We start from the raw sequence: 21,152 nt of genomic DNA on the forward strand, positions 1-21,152 counted from the left end.
GGGAGAGCAACAGTACAGCTGTCTAGGAGCAAGGTAAATGCTTTTCTCTTTGCCATTCACATACTCTGGCACTTTTAAACGGTCTCTCTCTCCAACCCCGCGGGCTAAGATTGCGATAAGCGTGATACTTACTCCCAAAGCCAGCGGGAAACTTAATGAAGTGAGGATAATTCCCATACATGTTTAATCTTCAGTTCATCCCTCGCTTTTTGAATACGACTGCCTCGTCTCTGACGGCGAAGATGCTTAATGCACGGTGCGGTCCGGCAAGCTCGGAGCAGCGACTCTGTGATGCCCTGGGATCTCTGACAAAGCTGAGGCCACTGCCTCCTCCGACCTACAAGCGCCCCTCCATGCAAGAAGCTTCATCGTCTCTCCGAGGCGGTAGCAGCTGCCGCCTGTAATCTGACATATTGCTGTTCTGCCGCTCAGGGCTCGGCTTCTGCACGCAGCTGTTTCAGCTCCTGCACAGTGACAGAGCACTGTGCTGGTGGCTTAATCCACCAGCAACGAGACCGGTTGATGTAGGGCAGCGCCCGGCCTGGGTCAGAAATCTGAGGGGCGGGGGAATGAAATTGTTCAGGTGGTGGCGGCGTTTGGCCCCCAGAACAACATGGTGCAATTGATCACAGCTCTTCATTATTATTTACAGTAGCCCCTGCTGGTGGGGGAAGACGCTTTCAACAGAAGACGGAACAATTGCTGCTTTTCATGAAGACAGAGAAGGAGACTCCGGCTAGAGGAGGGGAACTCACAGATTTCCTCCCCCGACATTTCGAACAGTGGGATACGTTTAGGGTTAGGATTGTGATCCCCAAAAGGTCGCACTCACGGTGTCTGAAACTAACGTTCATTCCATCCACTCCTCCTCCGGGTGCCCAGTGAAACAGCATCAAGGCAGGGTACACTAGACCAGTGTTTCTCAACCAGGGGTACGAGTACCCTTAGGGGTACTCGAGAGAAGTCGGGGGGCACATCAACACAGCTGAAATGTGGAGAACACTGAATTTTTGTTTTAATTTTATAGCGCTTTATTATTTGTGTACTTTTTACACCCAAAATTTCATCGCCTGCCCGGCTACGATTAAGTTGTTTAAACAAATGTGTTGCAATGGTAGAATAACGTGTGTGTGTCTGAAAACTGTAGGTACTGGGGGTACTTTTAATTTTTTTTTTTTTTTTTGAAAAAGGGATATCTTGTAAAAAAAAAAAGGATGAGAAACACTGCACTAGAGTTTGGGTTTGTGTAGCTCCTTTCGGTTTCTCAACAGCAATTGTTATTAGTTTCGGTTGGGGGCTTCGAAGGGCGAGGAGTCCCACGCAAGCTGAAATTCAGCGGACTTTGGGGCGGGTGAACTCCTTTACGTCTCTTCGAAAACCTGGCTCACGTGCATTCGGGGGTCCCGACACTCGGCAGAGCTCCGTCCATTCACAGACCATGCCCAACCGCGCTGAGTCTCAGGAGCCAAGCAACTCAGAGGGTGTGGCTAGACTACATCTCTCGGTCGACAGAGAGATGTAGATTAGGCACGTCGAAATTGCTAATGAAGCCGGGATTTAAAAATCCCGTGCTTTATTTGCATAAACATGGCCGCCACTTTTTTTTCGAAACGGCGCTTTTTCGAAGAAGAAAAAAAAGCCAGGCTAGACGTGATCTTTTGAAAAGACAACCCTTTTCCGAAAGATCCTGTAAACCTCATTTTATGTCGACAGAGGGATGCAGTCTAGACATAGCCAGAGAGAGAGAGGGCTGCAGCATTTGTACGTATTATACAGTGTGGGTTAAAAGTCCCTCTCCGCTCTCCCCAGCTGCCCCTTGGCTTAGCCATTTCCTGCATCCAGCAGGCCTCCCAGTGGAGGGTACCAAGTTGCCAAAGAAGTGGAGGTTGAAGGTAGGGCTGGTACAAAATCTTCCCTCTAAACTTTAGTTGCACATCAATTGGGGTTTTCGACTAAAAAAAAAAGATTTTGGGAAGCAAAAACGCGTCTGTTCTCTTTAGAAACGTGCCGTTTTTCAGCAGACCCCAAACCTCAAAATCTCAGCCGAAGTGCAAAGAACGTTGGGGCTCGGTCGCTGATAACAAAACCCAAAGAAAAGTTTGCGGCAGTTTGCTTTTGGACCGCAAGTCAACCTTTCCCATGGGAAGCAGGCTATCTGACCCTTCGACAAAGCTACTGTGCCTGTCGGAATGCAGCTTGCCTCTGCTGTGCGTACCAGTCCCCCTGCCTATCCCTGCATGGCACCCATCTCACGGGCACCGGGGGAGCTAGCTACGCCTGCCCACACACTTCCTGCGGCACCCCAGGACAGCTCCTAACCTCCAGCTCTCTGCTGTGCAAGCACCACCCTCTCCCTGCTTCTGCCGGGGAGAGAATTTCACGGTGCTCACACTAGGGTTGTCAGGTGTCCAGTATTCACGTGGAAAGTCTGGTATTTTCACCTCCTGTCTGGTAAAAAAAATTCAGAAAATACCGGACACCTAAGATGTCCGGTACTTTCTGATTTTTTTCCCCAGCCAGGAGGCAAAAATGCCGGGCACCTGGCAACCCTACAAACACTCAGTGCCCAGCCTTTCCCTTCCCCGGCCCCCAACACCCCCCAGCCTGCCAACCCCAGATCCTATGTTTTCCTGGTTCCGCAAGGCTGCCAGCATAAAATGACTGTCGGCAAAAAGACCAAGGAGAAGCAATGACTCCTCTGGGTCTTAGTGCTCAACTTCTCCCCTCTTCTTATCCCTGCACTCACTTTTAAAGGGGACATGCTGTTTTATTTTATTTATTTATTTATTTTTTTGCTTAATAAGTCTTGGAGTCTTTGTTTTTTCTCTCAACAACTTTGGTCTCCCCCCCCTTTTTTCCCTTCAACTGAATTTTTTCTCAGGTTTTTTTGGGCGGGGGGCGGGTGTTCGGTATTTTTGTTTCAACCATCTGGCAATTCTAGCTCACACTCAGCTTGCACATCTCTTTGCGAGTGGCAGACCCAGCGGTGTACTTTGCGGGCAGCTTAGGGTTAGACCTGCAAGCGAGTCTTCTGCGAAGCCGAGTAGGCCGAGGGGCGATTGGCTATGGCCAAGCCGAGGTGGTGAAAAGCACCAGCCACGGTTGGATTTTCATGTGGCTCCAACAGCTGACGATGCGGATTTTAGCAGCTGCCTGGCTTGGGAGCGGGCACACGGGACTGGGGCCGATTTTCAGGAGCCGCATCGATTTTCGGGGCTTGCGTTGGTTTTTAGCAGGCGCACAAGGTCTGTGCGACTACTTTAATGATGCTGTAGTGGAGAATTATATTCCTGACTAGCCGTGGGCAAAGCGGCTGGGCTAGCCACGCCTTTCCTCCCTCCAGCCGGAGAGAAGAAAACAGAACAGCTCTGAGCTCCTTAAAAAGGCTGAAGGACCAAAGGAGTAAGTGGATTACTTTATTGATTTTCCGTGGATCTAGGTTAGCGTCTGCTTAGTGCTACACACATTTTCTCTCTCTCACACACACGCGCGCCAGGGGAAATGCATCTCAAGATATTGTTATATACTGTGGCTAATATCTTAAGTCTTTAGTGCCCAAACTTAAGGGCCTGTCAGTTTTAGTTAGTTCACGGGGGACTGCAGATGATTAGCACCATGGAAAAACCTGGCCACTTGTTTATGTAGGTGCTGGAGTGAGTGTAAGCGACCGGCTTTCATATGTACAACAGTCCTGAGAACAGCCATGTGGGTGATTTAATCTAAGTTGGATAAAGATCTCACTAACAACATTTCCCTCCTCCCCCTCCCCACAGCTGCCTTCTCCTTCCTTTCCTTCCGCCCCGGTGATGGAGGGGTGGTCACAGGCTCTCTCACCTTGAATGGGCTCCTAAAACTTTCAAGCCACGGGGTGCGGCCCAGTCCTGGGGGGTTGGATGTCGGGTGCTGGGTCTTGTGGGTGCAGGGAGATCAGGTGAATGGGGGGAGGAAGGGGACTAAGGCAGCTCCTGCCTGTCCTGCACTGCAGACTGTGCTGCGCCCCAGAAGCAGTCGCAGCAAGATCAGCTCCTAAGTGGTGGTGGTCTCTGTGCACTGCCCCTGCCCCGAGCGCTAGCTCCACACTCCCATTGGCTGGGAACCTGCTGCCGGCTGCTTCTGGGAGCAGCCTGGTCCGCGGGGCCAGGAGAGGCAGGAAGCTGTCTTATCCTCCCCACTGCATCACTGACCGGGAGCCCCTCCTGCCCCATCCCTGACCCCTCTACCCCAAAGCTGGAGCTCCTCCTACACCCCAAAACTCCCATCCTCCACCCCACCCCGGGGCCCGCCCTCCAGTCACATGACAATGGGTCGTGGCATCCACCATTTTCTTCAACGGGGCCAGGAGGAAAAAAAAGTTGGAAAAACGCTTTCTTCCACTCTGCTCTTTAGCTGGGACGCTCGGCCCTTTCCCCAGCCCGGTGCAGCTCGACAGCTTGTGTCTCCCCCCCAGAAGTTGGTCCGGTCTCCCCACCCCCACCCGGTAGCTCTGCCGTGAATAACAAATACTCCCATACCCTGCAGCAAGATCCCCCAATGCCCCGAGGGACAATTCTCGAAGCAGCAGCCCCCCGTTGCCATTGCTGGAAACGAGCGTCGTATTTTTTCATTCGTTTTAGGACGGGGGCTGATCATAGAATCATAGAACCCGAGAACTGAAAGGGACCCCGAGAAGGTGTTAAGCTCCATCCCCTGCCCCTCCGGCAGGACCGAGCACCCGCTCAGTTGTGCCTTATCCACCCCCTGGAAAGTAGGGAGTCAGAGAAGAAAGGGTCGTCCGTACGCCGTCCAACCTGGCTTGGGTTTTCACAAAAGCAACACCTAGTGGAGGAGTTTGTGAAGAATCTAACAAAATCTGACCTCCGCCTCCCTGTTCTCTGCCTCAGATAGTTACAGCAGCCTCCGCCCCACGATCTTTAACAGGTTTAGCCTCACAACAGCCCAGGGACCTCACAAGAGCCCCACTGTTCAGGTGGGGAAACTGAGGCACGCAGCAAGCAAATGCCATGACCCAGGTTACACAGGAAGCTGGGGTCGAGACAGGAACTGAAACGCCAGCACCCAAGTCCCAGGCCGGGCACTAACCCCTAGGCCAGCCTCCCCCTCTCTCTTAACCTGCCTCCCTTTGTTCTATTGCTTTCTGTCCTCGCTCACCCCGCGGCACCCTCGTGCGACCACACCAGGCAGATTTGAACCTGGGACTTAGTGTAGGAGCTGCTCCTGCTTGAAATAAAACACCAGCTGGCTCTCTGCCTAGGCTGCGGAGCTCCCTTGCTCTTGTGTCTTGCTGTACGTGGTCTAAGTGCCGCTCTCAGGGATAGTGACCCACACTCGGGGTGTGGGCTACACTTGCAATGGCCGGGGGAGGGGGGTTATAAAAGCCAACGCTGAAATTACTCCCTCCCCACATCGATGCAGAGGAGGGGAAGGCAATACCTCCCCCACTGTCCCATTCGGGGAGACGACAGCTGACATGGAGCTAATGAAATTAGCCCCACCTGCTAATGCAATTACCAACGGTGGCGTGGTCAAGCCAGGGCGTCCCCGACACACCTGAAAACAGAGCCGCCCCCTTGCCCTCGTGGCCTTGCCCCACCTCTCTGTCCCCAGTCACTCTCCGCCTCCCCCGCACGGCCAGGCGTGGCCTGGCCACCCTTCCCACGGCGGGCCCACAGCAAAGCACCCACTCACCAAATGCAAGGGACCCGGGGCAGCTCCGATCTTGCACAGCGCACCATCCCGCCCGGGCAGACGTGGAGACTGCGGGCCGGTAATTCCCAGTTCGTGTAAACCTCAGGGGACCGGCAATTCCTCGCTTCATCGGGAAGCCCTGGACGCTAATCAGCGGTGTCACTGAATCCTCTTATGTCCGCCTAAGGACCGCCTGCAGCTTTAGCCATTGTGCGGCCAGCTGCCTCGTAGGCCCAGGGAATTGCCTGCTCGGTCAGGCGCAGTTGGCAGGCTGAGGCTATTTTGACACATGCGAAGGGATGTTGCCATTGGATTTGAGGTTTAATCTCCACCTGAAGCACCGGGGCTCTGAAGAGGCACCAAGCGCCCTTTTTCTTAGGTGCTTGGTGGGTTGCTTCTTGCTTCCACGCCCAGGGTCTTACTGTTCGCTTTCCCCTGCAGCCTCTGGGTGTGGGTCGCACTGGGTAGCTCTCGCGCAGGGAGTGGCTACACCACAGCCTGTCAGTGAACACGCTACCCACGCCACACATGGGTCCCACCTGTTCTCTGCCTGGGGCATGTAATAGTCCAGTCCGGTGTTTCCCAAACGGTGTTCCGCAGAATGCCGGGATTCCGCGAATTGAAATGAAGGGTTCTGCCAGAAAATTCCATTACAACATTTTAGGACTTAAAAAAAAATTAACATTTAAGCATTTATACATTTAATTTTCATTTGTGTTTGCCACAATACGTGTCCCTGCGTCATGTCAGCTTAGCCAGAGACAGGGGATGATGATATCACTACTTAGCGCTGTACACGAAGTCGGTCAGTGGTGCGATTGCCTGTTAGATACCACAGTAAATCCCCGTCCTCACTCTCGGGAGCGTGGATCACGTGGGTGACTGAATAACGAGTATACTAGCGCCGCCTCGGACACAGTCGAAGCTGATCGAAATCACTTCGGACGGCCAATACGTACAAAAATGTAAAGAAGTTTCTCGGATTTCATTTTGGGGCTGCTTATGTCAAGAATATTCAGCTTTATCAAGACGTGCAATTCGTCAGTTGTTACCCTTCGCCAGCACATACTTGTCCAAAACTGGGATCTTGTATTACGCAGAAAAACAAAAACGAAATACAGAAATCAACTAAATGCCAACCAGATATGCGAATCCAACTTGCCAGCGTTAAACCAAATATAAAAAGAATTTGCCAAGAAAAGAAGTAAAACCACTTGTCGCACTGAAAACTGACAATATAATGCATATTCGTTTTTGAGCTTTATTTTTTGTACACGCTAAATGTGGTTTTTGTTTTTAAATATGTGCAATTAAACGAAATGTTGATCTCATGACCTTGTTTAGCATTTGTTTATTATTATCCTTACTTATTTGTGGTCTGCTTTTTCAGCAGCGGCAATGTTTCTATTCACGTTTCTCTGCTTCAGAGCACTGTAGAGACCCAAGTGTTCAAATCATGCGTCGTCTTTGTTCTCCTATGCAGAGCAGGGACAAGAAATCGCCAGGGCCCTCTCTCTCCTCGCTCCTGTTCCTGGGAGTATACACGTCGTGAGCTCAGCGTCAAGGTGGGGCTCATGGCTCCCAAAGACCACAGGCAAGGAATGCTGGGAAAAGAGGCGGGGCTATAAATAAGGGTGGGTTGGGCTTCTGTTGAGCTGGAAGGGGCGGAGTCTACTGGCTGAAGGGCCACTGAAATAGCCTGTCAGGAGAAGTGAAACAAAACGATGAGCCAATGAGCCGCTATTACGCCTGGCCTATGAACAGCCTTCCGCCCGAAGTCACCACAGGTGCCGCTCAGCCGGCGGCAGCCATGACGGCATCCATGACAGAGCCACGGCTGGGGTTGAATTACCAAAAAAAAGCTTATCAGTGAAAATAAAGGCCCGGAGATTTCCCTCTACGGTGCCAGCGTTTTCCTTCTTCTCCCTCCCGCCAGCGGCGAGGCGCTCACTTTTTCCAATTCCCAGGCTCCGAGCACAGGGCGGGCCCCCCGCGCACCCCTCTCTGACTCACACTCGGATTCCACAAGGCACTTTTTAGGCAACCGGAGGGGCCAAAACAACAGGCCCACTGTTCTGCCGAGATAGCCTGCGGCAGAAAAGCCAGCGGCAGCCCAGCGAGCGAGATCGGACTCGGACGCTGGATCCGGCGCAGCGCTGCCAACAATCCCTGCCTTTGTGAGAGCAGAAGAATCGCCGCTTCTGTGCTCCTCCGGTGACTCCTCTTGGCCAGAGCAGAAAGGTCAGCCACAGAAGCATCCTGGGAAAAAACTCTGCCTGGGAAGGTGAAGCAAAAATAGCCGTGTGGGTGCTGTGGAAAATGCCTCTGATTTCCCAATCATCCACTCATGGGAGCTCCGGGATGTGGGGAAAGAAGCCAGGACAGGGATGATTCATGGAGGAGGGCACTAGCCTAGAAACTGGGAGCCATCTCTGCCACCGACTCTCCGTGAGACTTTGGGCAAGTCACTTAGCGCCCCTCTGCCTCAGTTCCCCGGCTGTGCAATGCACGTCCTTACGCCTGCTGAGAGGGCAAACGCATGAGAAGGTGAAGAAACACTCAGGCACGGGGTGAGGGAGTCCATGGAAATAACTTCGGCAAGATGCTGAGCAGCTGTTTAGATGAGGCTGCACTTTTGCTCAGAGGCGCTGTTGTTTTAAGTTGCTAGTGGCTACTTGGACCCCCTCTTTGCCCCAGGCCCCGCCCCACTCCACCAGTTCTGCTCAACCCCACCCACTCCCCACATTCTGCCCCCTATCTCCAGTGTGCATGGCCCTCCCCCTTCTCACTCCCCTCCAGCACTGCTGAACAGCTGATCCTCAGCAGGTGGGAAATGCTGGGAGGCGGGGGGCGGGGGAGGAGCAGCTACCAGTGGGTGCTATGCACCCACTATTTTTTTCTGTGGGTGCTCTAGCCACATAACACCCACGGAGCCGGCACCTCTTGCCACCCATGAAGCGAAAACCTTGAACTGGAATCAGGATGCACCAAGGCCAGCGAGCTCACACGGGGGTTCCTAAAGCACTGAAATCTACCTGCGGGCATCTGGTTTCCAGCAGCGATTTCAGTGGGGGGTTCGGGTCGGGGGCTCAGCCCTTTGGAAAATCGGGCCATTTTGCATGTGGACCTGCTCTCGCCGTGCCAGTTCGCAAATCTGGGCCTCTGATCTCCCGGACGTTGCTTTGCAGACAGACTTTCCTGCCACGCGCATCTGCGAGTTGGAGCGGTGTCATGTCAGCAGGCAAGCGCGACCCGTTTTCTCCTGCTCCGGTGGTGAGGGACGTGTGCCCAGTTCATTAGAGCGGGGGGAACAGATTTTCCACCAAAAAACAATCTGAAGACAACCGAAGGCGTTTGGTTTTGTTTAATGGTTTTGGGGGAAACTTTCATTGCAAAACCAAAACACGTGCGTTTTCCGTTTGTCAAAAAGCAACACGCTTTCAACGAAAGCCAAAAAACGTTTGGCAAAGCCCAGAAACTTCCTTGTGGAAACTTCCTGGGTCCATCCACCAGACCAAGTTCCTAATATCGGTGAGAGACATGGCAGAGTCAACTGCACGACAGGGCTTGGATTGCTGAACAAAATACTCCCCAGATGCATGAAAAATCTGTCTGACTTGAAGGGCACTCCCTTAATTATAATCATGCAAAGCAATGAATGGACCCTTAGGGGCATGGTATCTTACAATGTCACCCGAAAATCTTCCCGGCCTTCAGTCCTGAAGCCATTTGCTGGCTCCGATGCACCCAGGTGAGATACAAGCCCTTTGCTTGCTGCTGTCGGCCGCTGCTTTTGGATTCCTTCATGATCCGGGGAGTGCAAAACTCCAGAGACAACCTGTCAATTCCCATCACATCCACCTGCCTCCAAAGCTCTATTTATACCGCTACAAATATAGAGCGGATCTGGGAATTCAGGGTCAGAGGAATTATTTATGGTTTGAATGGCTCCCTCTTCCTTCTTCGGGGAGCCAAGAGTGGAGGAAGTAGCTGCCCAGCTTCCAGGCTGTCAGAGATTCAGCCACGGCCCACGGTAGTTGAGGTGGCCGGCCGGTGAAGCACCGCGTGGTTTTAAGGGAAGTTCCAGCTCCTAGAAACAAGAAAGGAGCGCTGGTTCTGGGCAGCACGCACCAGGTGCCTGGGACATGCCATCAGGTCTTCACGGGCTTGGCCCAGGAGGCAGGTGGGGGGAGAAGAAAGTCCAAGGACCTGGCGGGACCAGCTCTTCTTCACCGCCTGCCACACGGAGAGGAGAAAAACGGAGACAATTGTACGGCTTCCCCGCCCTGCTCCTTTCGCTCGGCCTCTCAGGGCCGACTTATCCAGTAGGCACAGTAGGCACAGTGCCCAGGGCCCACGACACTTTTAGGGACTCACGCAAATGTTTTAATTTCTTTTAAAATCAGAAGGGAAAAAAAATGAACTTTTAGGGGCGAAGAAAACGTTTTAATTTTTTCCTCACATCAGAAAAAAATGAAACTTTTAGGGCCCACGATAATCTATTACATTTTGCCTAAAACAAAAACAAACAAAAAAATGATGAAGAATTTAAAGTTATATCAAAAATAAATTTTAATATTTTTTTTTTATGGAGGAAAGGGCCCACGAAGGCAAAAGTGCCTAGGGCCCACGAAAGTCATAATGCGGCTCTGCGGCCTCTTACACCCACGTTCCTCGGCTCTCTCCCACTCACATTCCTCGGCTCTCTCCCACTCCTCCAGGGGACCCCCCCCCCTCAGCCCGGCGGTCTTTCTTCCACGCCCTCTGCTCACCCGTTACATCTGATTGGCAGGGACGCAGGTGGGAGAAGGAAGCGAAGAGCCCCGTGCAGCTGCCGGCGTCGGCACTCCGTCTTCCCACAAGGCTTTGCTGTCTTACCGAGTGACCCATGGGTGTGGCTGCATAATGACCATGCTCTTCCCAGTGATGGGACTGTCCATCAGACCAGGGGGATCCTAATGTGTTTCCTCTGCTTTAACTACCCCAACAAATATCTCTGGCCTTGCAGAAGGTCAAAGCTCAATGTTTCCGGCCACTAGGCCAGCCTACCACCAATGTATCCAGCACCGGGAGCAACAAATCAAAGCCAGCAAACGGCAGCTCCCTGCATGGGGAAGAGAGGAGCGCCTGACTCTGTGTGATGGAAGGAATGGGTTTTTTCCTCAAGTACCCCATGTGACGACACCTCAGGGAGGCCCCGACCCTGCCCCCCGTCCGCAGCCAGATGGGACACTCCACCAGCCAGTAGAGTAGACAGTTTAATTGCTTCTCAGACACAGTGTGGCATAGAATCGGTGTTAGGCCAACGCCGAGAGCAGACAGCCTCATTCCTTTGGGGGGGAAGGGCTCATGGGCACCCCGCTTTCCTTGGTCTCAAACATCATCACTCAACCTAGCCCAGCCGAGACCACCCCAGCTCCCTGGCCCTGCTCCCCTGCCTGGGGACAGTCCCCGCCTCTCTTCTTTTGTCTCTCTCTGGGAACAGCCTTGATAACTGCTCAAGGCTAGGACTTCGCTGTCTACGGCCAATACACATGTGGAGTGAGTCAGCGGGAATCACACATAGCAACACCGCCAGGTGAGAACACCGGGGTACAAAGCAGACAGCACCCGCACTACGTCACCCCCCAGACACAAGGATGCGCGCGCAAGAGAAAGGCCCCTCCTCAAACGCCAGGAACCAGAAGAGACGTCTCACCCAAGGTCTCATAGCCGGTCTCTTCACCGGGCTCTCCTTTCGGTGGCTGCGGGGGGTGTTTTACGATGTGAGCTTTCAGCGAGATCTGAGCTAGGAACCCCTCTGGAATTCCCGACCTTCTGCTGAATGTACAATTTCAACGGGCCCGTCTCCTGGTCACGGAAGAATCAAAACTGGCCAGACCCACTCAAATAAATCGAGGATCCACCTGAATCATTCTCTGAGCTCCAAACTCTGGGGGTATGTCTACACTACCCCCCTAGTTTGAACTAGGAGGGTAGTGTAGACATACCCTGGTTGAGTCTCCAACGTGCTTAGAAGAAGCATGGTTATCCTCTTTCCTCGATGCCCTGCTCTGCTCTGATCACAGGGCAAGGGGACGACGCCTGCTCTTGAACTGGGCAACGGTTTTGAGTTTTCTATGGGATTGGTTTTTGTCTCAGATTGTAAAGTTGGCCAAAAAAAAATCCGTAACCACGCAAAAGAAAAAAGTCCCGAGGATGACAGTGGATGAGACGTTTGATATGAGTCAATAGCACGTCCTTGTCACCAAGACGACTCACGGCATATTGGGGTGCATTAAGAGGGGCATTGCCAACAGATCTAGAGAAGTGATTATTCCCCTTTATTCGGTGCTGGCAAGGCAACATCTGGAGTATTGTGTCCAGTTCTAGGCACACACGCTCCAAACTTCAGTCAATTGACTCTCACGTTGGAATGCTCCATCGCTGTAGTCTTTTTGCAGTATAAACATACCCTGAGACGCTTGCTAACCACTGCACAGCTTGAAATTCGCCCATTGACAGTACCGGGGTGTCAGAATGACAAGCAAACAAGTTGCTTTCCCCCTGTGCTTTGCAGCCTGTACGCCTTGGCTACAAAAGATCTACATTCGTTCAACTGCGCTAACACAGTGGCGGAACTGTAAACTCATTTATCAATGGGGACCTGGCCTTTTGCTAAGTGCCAGAGGCCCACGAAACGAAAGGAGACAGACCCAAAGATAAATGGAGTCAGATCCAGTCCCAAAGGGGCGTAAAGTTCAATGAGCTTGCATCTGTGCAATCTGTTCTCCTTGCAGCAATTGCTGTTGATACCAGACCTGATGGATGTGAAGCGGCTAGTTAAATGTATTGTTACATTTGGAGCAATTCAGAACATTATTTCTAAGACTGCTGCTGATGTTAAGTTCCAACAGAAGTGAGTAACCAAAAAAAAAAAGCTTTTTTTATATAAAACATATATATCTCCACACACACTATCCATATGATTTTGCACCCGCAACAGAATTGACTTGAAACTTACAAATGCTTAGGTATTTGTAAAACACAATGTCTGAAAATCAATTCCCCTGCCAAATCTCATGTTCCTAGACTCTGTTTCCCCAGCAAGCTAACATCCCTCCATCGGAAGGCAAAGGTTTTCCCTGCAATCCTTCTCCTGCCTTTTCCTTAACAGCTGTATTGCCATCAACTCACGCAGAACCACACTGCCCAGAAGTGAGACTGTGGAAAATACAGAAAAAAACACCCCTCTAAAACTCCCTCCATCTGACTAGGAAAACCCCTTTCCTCAGGGTTCCGAAGCATTGCCTACAGAAGATGTGGGTCCCTATTAAATGTGATAGCGTTACAGGTTAGCACCTTTTGTAGGACTTGCCAATACTGGAGCCCCTACCCGATGAAGGAATCGTAGGCCGAGATACATTAGGTAGAGCCCAACTTACAAAATCCGGTGGGTCAGATCCCCAGGTCTTGATTTCACTGGCGTGAGTCACAAAACTTAGCTGGCCCTCAGCTTCCCTTCCTGAAAATGCCAGAGATGTGCTTCTAAAGGAGCAACATGGGAAGTCCATGGTAGCAGGGGGGTAAGAGCCAAAGGGAAACCAACAGAGCTGGAAATCACCAGAGGAGAGTTTTGCCCATTCAACTAAATCATGGCCTGCCACACCCTCTGCTTTCCCAGTCCTGAGGCCCACACCCCACCCAACGCCCCTCAGTCCTAACCTGTCGCCTCTGCTGCCATCCTTGTCTAGGCCCACACACAGAGCTGTCTCAGTCCTACCCTGAAATAACGCAGCCTCCCTGCAGACCCCAACCCTAGTACTGGGCTGAAGTTGTTCCCACACCCCCATCCCCTCGAACTCTTCCAAGGCGGCTCCATCCTGACCCGCCGCTGCACCCCCAGGTCTCTCCCAGGCCAGCCATGGAAGGTTCTAGACACTTCTACTGACACGGCCAAACGTCCTCAGAAATGCGCCTTTTTCTCACTGCTCCGGACCCCCGTGCAGACATTTTGCTTCTAGTCCTGCCCTCTCTCAACCCCCCTCTCACAGATAACTCCTCTGAGCAGCCGTGTCCCTCACCTTCGTACCGAGCCAACAGCCAGGAAAGGCCGGATGCTCGGATCAATACCCGCGTGGCTGTGAGCTGGACCGTGAGCGACAGGACGCACAGGTGAGGAAGAGAAAGCCGTGAAGGAGACGTGTATTGACAGAAATGACATTGCCATCAGATCACTCTCTGTCACGCAAGAGAGAAGTCGGCCTCTTCCGCACGGTGCTCTGAAACCGGGGCCAACGCAGCCCAGTTGGGTTCAAAAGGATGGATCAGGACTGGCATCGGGAGAGTCCACGGCGGAAGGCCACGCAGAGCGGCGCTGAAGTGTGCCCTGCCGCCCAGAGTCTCCACAGCCGGGGAGCTGCTTGGAGCTTTCCTTCTGCCCCACAAAAGCCAGGTGAGACTTCCATGGCGGTAGAGTAGAAAGTCAAAACTCATCCACGATTTACTAGAGGGCACGTCTGCAGTGGGGGAGCCACGTGACAGAGCCAGGACCGTAGATGGGAATTTGGGGAACCACTCACAGAACACGCGGTCCTCTGTGGCTCCAGCCTTTCCCTAGTACTCCGGCCTGGATACGGCTTTTGCTCTTCCAGTCCATCCTTGCTCCTGGACTGAGCAAATCCGGGGCGAGTCTGGGTGCATTGGGATACACTTTATGCTTTAACATGCAAGCCAGGAGAAATCTGTCCATTTCATCCCTTTGGTGTGTTGTCATTCATTCAAGCCTAAAACGCAGAACGCAGCCCAGAGGTACGAACCGTGTGAACCAAGAGCAGAAAGAGACTGCTAGTTAACACTTAAGTGCTGGCATTTTCCAAGCTGTCGGGCAAATTAATTCCTTGGGAGCATGTGTATTTTCTCTATTCCATTCAACCGGTCAGTTTCCGCTAGATCCTCTCAAATTCTACTAATTAGGCAGCTAATGGGTCACATCCTGCTTTTGCTTGCACTGGCTCCCATGAGCCCTGCAAATGGAAAATGCAGAGTCACTGCCCTCGTGGGTCAGAAAGGTTGGTGTCCGTCTTATCTGGCGTGAAACACATGTTTCCATAGCTGGAAGAGACGTGGGGTGCTCCAACTCATCTGAGGAAGTGGGTTTTCTGCACAAAAGCGCATGACGTCAGACACGTGTTAGACTCCAAAGGGGCCACAGGACTGCTCGCTGTTTTGAGAAGGACGCAGCCTGTCTCGTCTCTTGGCCAGTGCGGAATTGATCCCGATGGTGCATTTTCCACGCCTTCCTGCCTGGGATCTGGGAAGTGCGCCACGCCTATGAGCCCCTAACCGATGAAGAAATCGTAGGCCGAGTTACATTAGGTGGAGCCCAACGCGCGAAACCTGGTGGGTCGGATCCTCAGGTCTTGATTTCACCGGAGCTGCTCCAGCGATTTATAGCAATCTAAAATAGGAGCGTGCCTGTCACTATGGGAATAAACATTTGGGAGGGACCCAGGCTCTTCTCCCTGCATCTCCATGCCCAAGGACATGTTCCAGCCCCTCCGAGGGGATGCAGCTCCCTTGCTCTGGGGAAGGTGGGGGCTGCTCCATGCCCCGGTTTGAGTCAGATCTGCTGGTCCAAACTGGCTCTGGGCGAACCCCTTGACTCTCTCCCCGCTGCGATGCCCTCTGCCCCCCGCCCCGTGCAGCCCTCTGAGGACCCTCTGAGCTCCACACGCGGCTTTCTCCGCTCCGCTGCGCGCCCGCCCTTCCCAGAGCAGCGACGTGGCCCCGCCCCGAGAGGCCTTCCGCTCCCAAAGGGCAGGAGCCCAGCCGAGCGAGGTGGAGGTGCCGGCCTACCTACTAAATACACCCCTAGGCAGGGGTGTCTTTCCTCCAGAGTCTGCCCCCCCTCAGCCCTCCCTCGTCTGCCACAGCTGCCACCCCGGCCAGTGTGTGCCTCCGAGCACAAAGCCCCACAGAACGCCCGCCTCCGCTTTCTCCTGCTCTGGCCCTTTGGGGCGTCAGCACCCTGGAAAGGGGGTTCCAAAGAGGCTGTTCTCAGTGGGGACGGAAGCAGAACGAGGAGCAAGTTACAGTGGAGTCCAGGCTGGATAGGAGGAGAAACGATTTCCCTAGGCGGGTGGGGAAGCCCTGGGCCGGATTCCCTAGGGAGGGGGTGGAATCTCCATCCCTAGAGGTGTTTAAGTCCCTGGCCGGGATGGTCGAGTTGGGTTGGTCCTGCTTTGGGCAGGGGGCTGGATTTGATGCCTCCTGAGGTTTCTTCCAGCCCTAGGATTTTATGATCCTTACAGCAGGCCCAGTTTGCCCTTCCTGGGGCACCTGGTAACCTTCCTCCCCTTCAGCCCCCTCCCGAAATCCCCACCGTCTGCCGGCCCTTCCACCAGCGACTCCGCCGCCCTGGCGTTGCCCAGCTGTCCGAGAAGCCAGTGGGTCATTTCCTGTGCGCAAGGAATCCCTCCCCAGCAATGTTCCCCCCCCCCGCAGAGAACGTGCCCCATGCCTCAGCGGCCCCCACGTCCCCGGCCCCCTTCCCTCGCTGGGTGTCTGCCCCCTGCCTCACGCTTGCCGGATCGCCGGCCGCCCCCACAGAACGAAGCTCCCGCCGGGAGAGGGAACAAAGGCGACATTCCGCAGCAATTAGGGCTGAGGAGAGGAAGGGGCGCGGAGAATGAATGGACAATGGCGACGGCCAGGCCGCGGCAGCCCAGAAACTCAGCCGGCTGTGTGCAAATTGCCACGCACCCGAGGCCGCAGCCGCAACGGGCTGCACGGAGCCGACGGAGAGTTGTTTAAACACGCTCGGGGCCTCCCCTCGGGCTCGGCTCCCTCACACTCTCCCCTGTGAAGCGTTTCCCCTCAGCGAGCCCTGTCCGGGGGTCTGTGTGCGGCTGGGCCCGGCACTAGGGCAGAGGCTAGTCCTCGCCCGTTCAGGGGGAAGGACTCCATTCATCTCACTGGTAATTACCGGCCCGTCGGGGCCTGCACAATTACCCTCCGTTAATTGGTCGTCGCAGGCGAGCCAGATGGATCGCACAGAGCGCTGCGGCGTTAACCCCTCCGCTGCCGCCCCATGGGTGCGAGGCGCGGCCCCTCCCCAACGAAAGCCTCCTGTCACATTGGGGGGAACGCGCTCCAGGGCCGCCTGAGCTCGGCTACAAAGTGTCGCCCCCAGTTCCCGATCGCCTCTAGCGCCCCCTTTGAACCGCCTGGCGCCCCATTTCCCCCCAGGTGCGGGCCCGCCTACCCCCACGGCCTTGCCTTCCGCGCCCCGCGGAGAGCTGGGGTTGTTATGTCGGCGTAGCAGGGCAGTTCTTTCGGCAGGTGCCACATTAGGCATTTCCGCAGTTACGGTGACGGAAGCGTCACCGTGACGCTTTGGAGGAGGCCAGGCCTCTGCCAGATACCAGTTGCCGGGTGAGAGACGACTTTTTGTGAATCAACGGCAAGAAACTACCGGACTCGCCTCGCTGATTTCTCAGCCTAAAGAGAACAACCCCCAGAGTCAGCAACCCCCTCAAGCCAAAAGGGCCGCACACTCGTCCTTGGCACGTGGTATTCCGCTCACCTGAGTCCTGACAGCGGGATGCTGGTGTGTTCCACACATGGCCAGCAGGGGATCAGCGCGCTGCAGCTATGGGTGACGCAAACACCCACAATCATGGGACGTTCTCCATCCTACTGGGCCAAGCTAGGCTCAACCCCCGTTTAACTGGCTGTTTGCCCCTGTTAAGCACCCCTCGGTGTTAAAGTGAACGAGTGACATAAACGCAGTCTCCAGCCATCCAAGTGTTGTAACCGCTTGCAGCAACTCAAACAGCTGGGCCGGGCAGACCCACCGTTGCAGCTTGGGCACACCCACCCTGGCACAGAGGACTTTAGACAGCTACCACCGGCAAGCCCCAACAGGTCCTGGCTGTAAAGTAGGATCCCTCCTGGAAAGTAGTCAGTACACCCGCTAAGGTACAACAGCTTCCGCTCTATGTAGACTGGGAAAGACGCACAGAGACCTAGCCAACCTTACACAGCAAATCGGTCACAGAGCCAAGACACGAACCCCACTCTCTTGACGCCCAGGTTGGCGCCTTCTCCACTAGGCCACACTGCCTCTGTATTGAGATCACGCACCGGAACGTTGCTGGACTCTGCCGCTTGGCAGATGGATTTCTTCTCCTGCCCCCGCGCGCACACACACCCTACCCCACACACAGCCAATTTCATGGGGTGGGGCCAGAGTCCCTGGATTTTGGACCTATATCTCGAAGGTGACTCATCACGCTGCAGTAACAACAAACAGGGCGCACGCCAGGCTCGGCTTGTGAGCAATCCGTGGGCTCACCATCGGTTCCTTGGAGGGATGTTGTTACCCAGCAGTCACCGGCCACACACAAACTCAGGAACATCAGCCTGTTCTCAAACACGAAACCGGCTGGATTTTAGACAAAAAAATAATCTGGCCTGCAAATAGTTCAGCCCAGTTCTACTGTATTCCGCACTCAGTTCAGCCCTCCGGTCTTGATTCCCCACTGCCGTGTGCCGGGGGTAGCCATTTAGAGCTATGCCAAAGGGCTGCAAAATGCCGCCGTACAATCACACGGACCAGACTGGTGTGTGGGTGGCGAGGGGATTCTAAGGGGCAGCTTGATTCGGAGTCTAGTTCTACAATGGTCTTTGCTCCTGTTTACTTTAGAGCAACCTCGGGGCTGCTCTAAACTAGGCAGGCCGATTGTTCCCACAAAGGACCCCCTGAGACTATCTGGAGCACAGTACAGCTGTAGCTGCATCCTCTCCTGCCCCGCTATGCTGGGGAGGTATTGAAGCCAGCTATGCTAACTCTATACTATCTACTGACTCCCCACGCCCAGGGAATCCCCCCATGAGAAGATCTGGGGCGGTTAAGGCCCCTTTGTAGCACCGGAAGAGCATGAAAGGACCAGATCACAGAAGAATCTGACCTATCAGAGTTCATTAGAGAGCTCCATTTATGCAGCCGGGAATTAGAACACGCGGTATAAGATTCTCCACTGTGTAACCAGCTTCTGATCAGTTTTAGTTTCTCTGAAAGACCAGACAGAAGACTGTCTGACAGATGAGGTTTCCTCGCTGTGCAATACTTTGCACTATATGCAATAATATTTGCACATCCGTGAAAAACCAACGTGCCCAGCTTCCATGTGTTCTGCCGTGAAATGCTAGTGAACGTCTTGGGTCACACCACTATTAACCAGTTTTCGTAACCTACCTCGTGACCCAGTGACGTTTCCGTCGCGCTCTCGGTCAACCTGGTACTAAGCATCAGTTCGCAGAATTTGATTTCGCACAGAAGCAGTGAGCTTACTTGCTTGTTTCAATCCATGTGTGCTCTGCAGTCTGGAATCATTTACTGCCCCAAGACGGGTCACATCATTGATTTAGGTGCATTTATAAATAGCCAATAAGGGGCCAAGAGATGATTGTATTGGTCACCAGCAGTTGGTTCAATAAAAGGCATTACCTCACCAGCATTGTCTTCCTAATAAATGACTGACAGCGTAAGAAGCAGTTAGATCAATTGTTACTAATTGTTAGAGTCTAGCAGCTCAGCAGGTTGATTTTATAAACATCCATACCCTCACTTAGGGAAACAGACTTGAAAAACCACCAGGCTAATGTTTGGTACAATATTTTTTCCTGGATCTCAGCATACTTCTCTGCTAGGGTACAGACCAGGACTTGATATATGTTACAACATGGATTGATTTAAATCAAAGCTGTTTAAAATCACTGATTTAGCCACGATTTAAATGAGCAGGTAGGAAAACTTGACAAACAAACAATTTTAATCTTGGTTTGCATTTGTACTTTGTAGTTATTTTCCTAAAGAAAAGTTGATACTCACGATTTGATACCCATTAAAACACAGTGATTTGCAAGTAAATAAAGCTTTTAAACTACATTCATTACTTTTTGCTCACTGGAACAGCATATTATATCTATACACATCCATTTAAGCCATGATATAATGTAACATACCTGTATTCCGATTCATAATGTTTATATTTTTATGTTGGAAAATTGTGATGACGCATTTCTCATTACTAGACGATTCTTAATTTTTTACTTGGGATTTGTATCAAGTCTCATTTGGCTAGAAAGTAGTGTTTGTTTAAAAATGCTCCAAAACAGCATTTTTTAAAAAGTAGTTACATAAAAACACCTTACCAAGTGCTGGAAACCTTAGGGGAAAAGATCAAAATAAGTTTTGTATTTAACACTAACTGAGTTAGTAAACAAAATAAGTATTATCTGTAGTTAGTGAATTGAACACATTTTCTCTGCTCACCAAGCTCTGCAAGATAGAACTAGCAGACCTCATCCTGTCATGGCTGATTTCTATTTGTAGATTGGAAAGAAAAAAAACCCCAAGCTTTCCTGCTATTTTCAGCTTTCAATTAGTGTCTTCACTGTGAATGAACTAGTCATTGGACTGAACTAGTTGAACAAAATAAACTCTCTGCAGCTGCGGAAAGACGACTGCTCTCAAAAGCCGGGTTAGCACTTTCTCATAGAGTCCAAGGCCAAAAGGGATCATTGTGATCAGCTGATTGTAATCAAGTTACCCTGCTTTGTGTTAAACTAGCACTTTGGTGCTATGACTGTCTTTACAGTCCCAGCTGCAAATAGGGCACTGCTTAACATTCACTTTCATTTCCCTTAAATGAACTGAATGGTTGATTGTAAGTTTCCGCCTTGGCAGAGATTGTCTTGTCTTCACATTTAATTTTAAGGAGGTTTATTTTGAAAAACAAACTTTCAAACCCCTGATTAAAATAAAATTGGATTTCAATAAAAAAGTTGGGGTTTTGCATATTTTAAAAAAATCATTTTTCCCTGCTCATTTTGATTTCGAGCAATAGCTTCCGCAGGGGGCTGCAGGTAGGTTTCGAGGGGTCTGCCAAGCAGGATCCAAGTTAGATTCCTTGAGGCCCCAAGACAGATAGCTGAAACCCCACCACATGGTCTGAAACTTGGGGTGCTCAGCCCTTCCTCTGGGACTGAAGCTAAAGAAACTTACCTTCATGGGGATCCCAGTGTTGCAGGGCTCCAGGGAGATTGTGCAGTTTGCAACGCCCCCGTGCTAGTCCTGGATTTTTTATGTAGAAAACTAGGTGTTGGGGCACGGGGGGGGGGGGGGGCGATGGAATTTTTATAGCATGTTGAAAGGACCTCAGGAAGCACAAAGCTTGGAACCCCTGATCTAGAGTTAACTAGCTAATAGGAACCTGACCCCAAATCTCTACCAATAAACATTTATTCAATAGATCATGGGTTCCCAAATTGGGGGTGTGAAGAAATTCCGGGGGGGGGACGGACGCAAGGTGACCCAGCACCCCTCCCCCATCAAGTTTTGCTACCCTGGTCAGTTCCTTTTTTTTTTTTTGCTCAACAAGTTTTGCTATTGGGGGGGGGGGAGATTTTTCAAAAATCAA

The 21,152-nt window shown here is 52.3% G+C and overlaps 1 protein-coding gene across 5 annotated transcripts in view; it reads right to left on the bottom strand.

The window, feature by feature from the left end:
• The window catches only part of RXRG (retinoid X receptor gamma), a 57,503-nt gene that overhangs the window by 35,468 nt on the left and 883 nt on the right, over positions 1-21,152 (bottom strand). Inside the window, exon 1 of one of the 5 annotated variants that reach the window (XM_025181142.3) lies at positions 20,006-20,788. The exons of 1 other annotated variant lie outside the window; for it this stretch is intronic. Coding sequence is in view for 3 of the 4 variants with exons in the window: in XM_014569938.4 (XP_014425424.3) it covers positions 5,686-5,815 (130 nt within the window). In the remaining variant the exon portion in view is untranslated. Of the gene's footprint in view, positions 1-132; positions 1,141-5,685; positions 8,378-19,695; positions 19,965-20,005; positions 20,789-21,152 lie in introns of those variants that run through there. 3 more of the 5 variants (XM_075936972.2, XM_014569938.4, XM_006115887.5) reach the window with 3 other exon arrangements.

This window comes from Pelodiscus sinensis, chromosome 9 (assembly GCF_052426305.1).
Source record: "Pelodiscus sinensis isolate ZL-2025 chromosome 9, ASM5242630v1, whole genome shotgun sequence".
In the NCBI taxonomy this organism is placed as follows: domain Eukaryota; kingdom Metazoa; phylum Chordata; order Testudines; family Trionychidae; genus Pelodiscus; species Pelodiscus sinensis.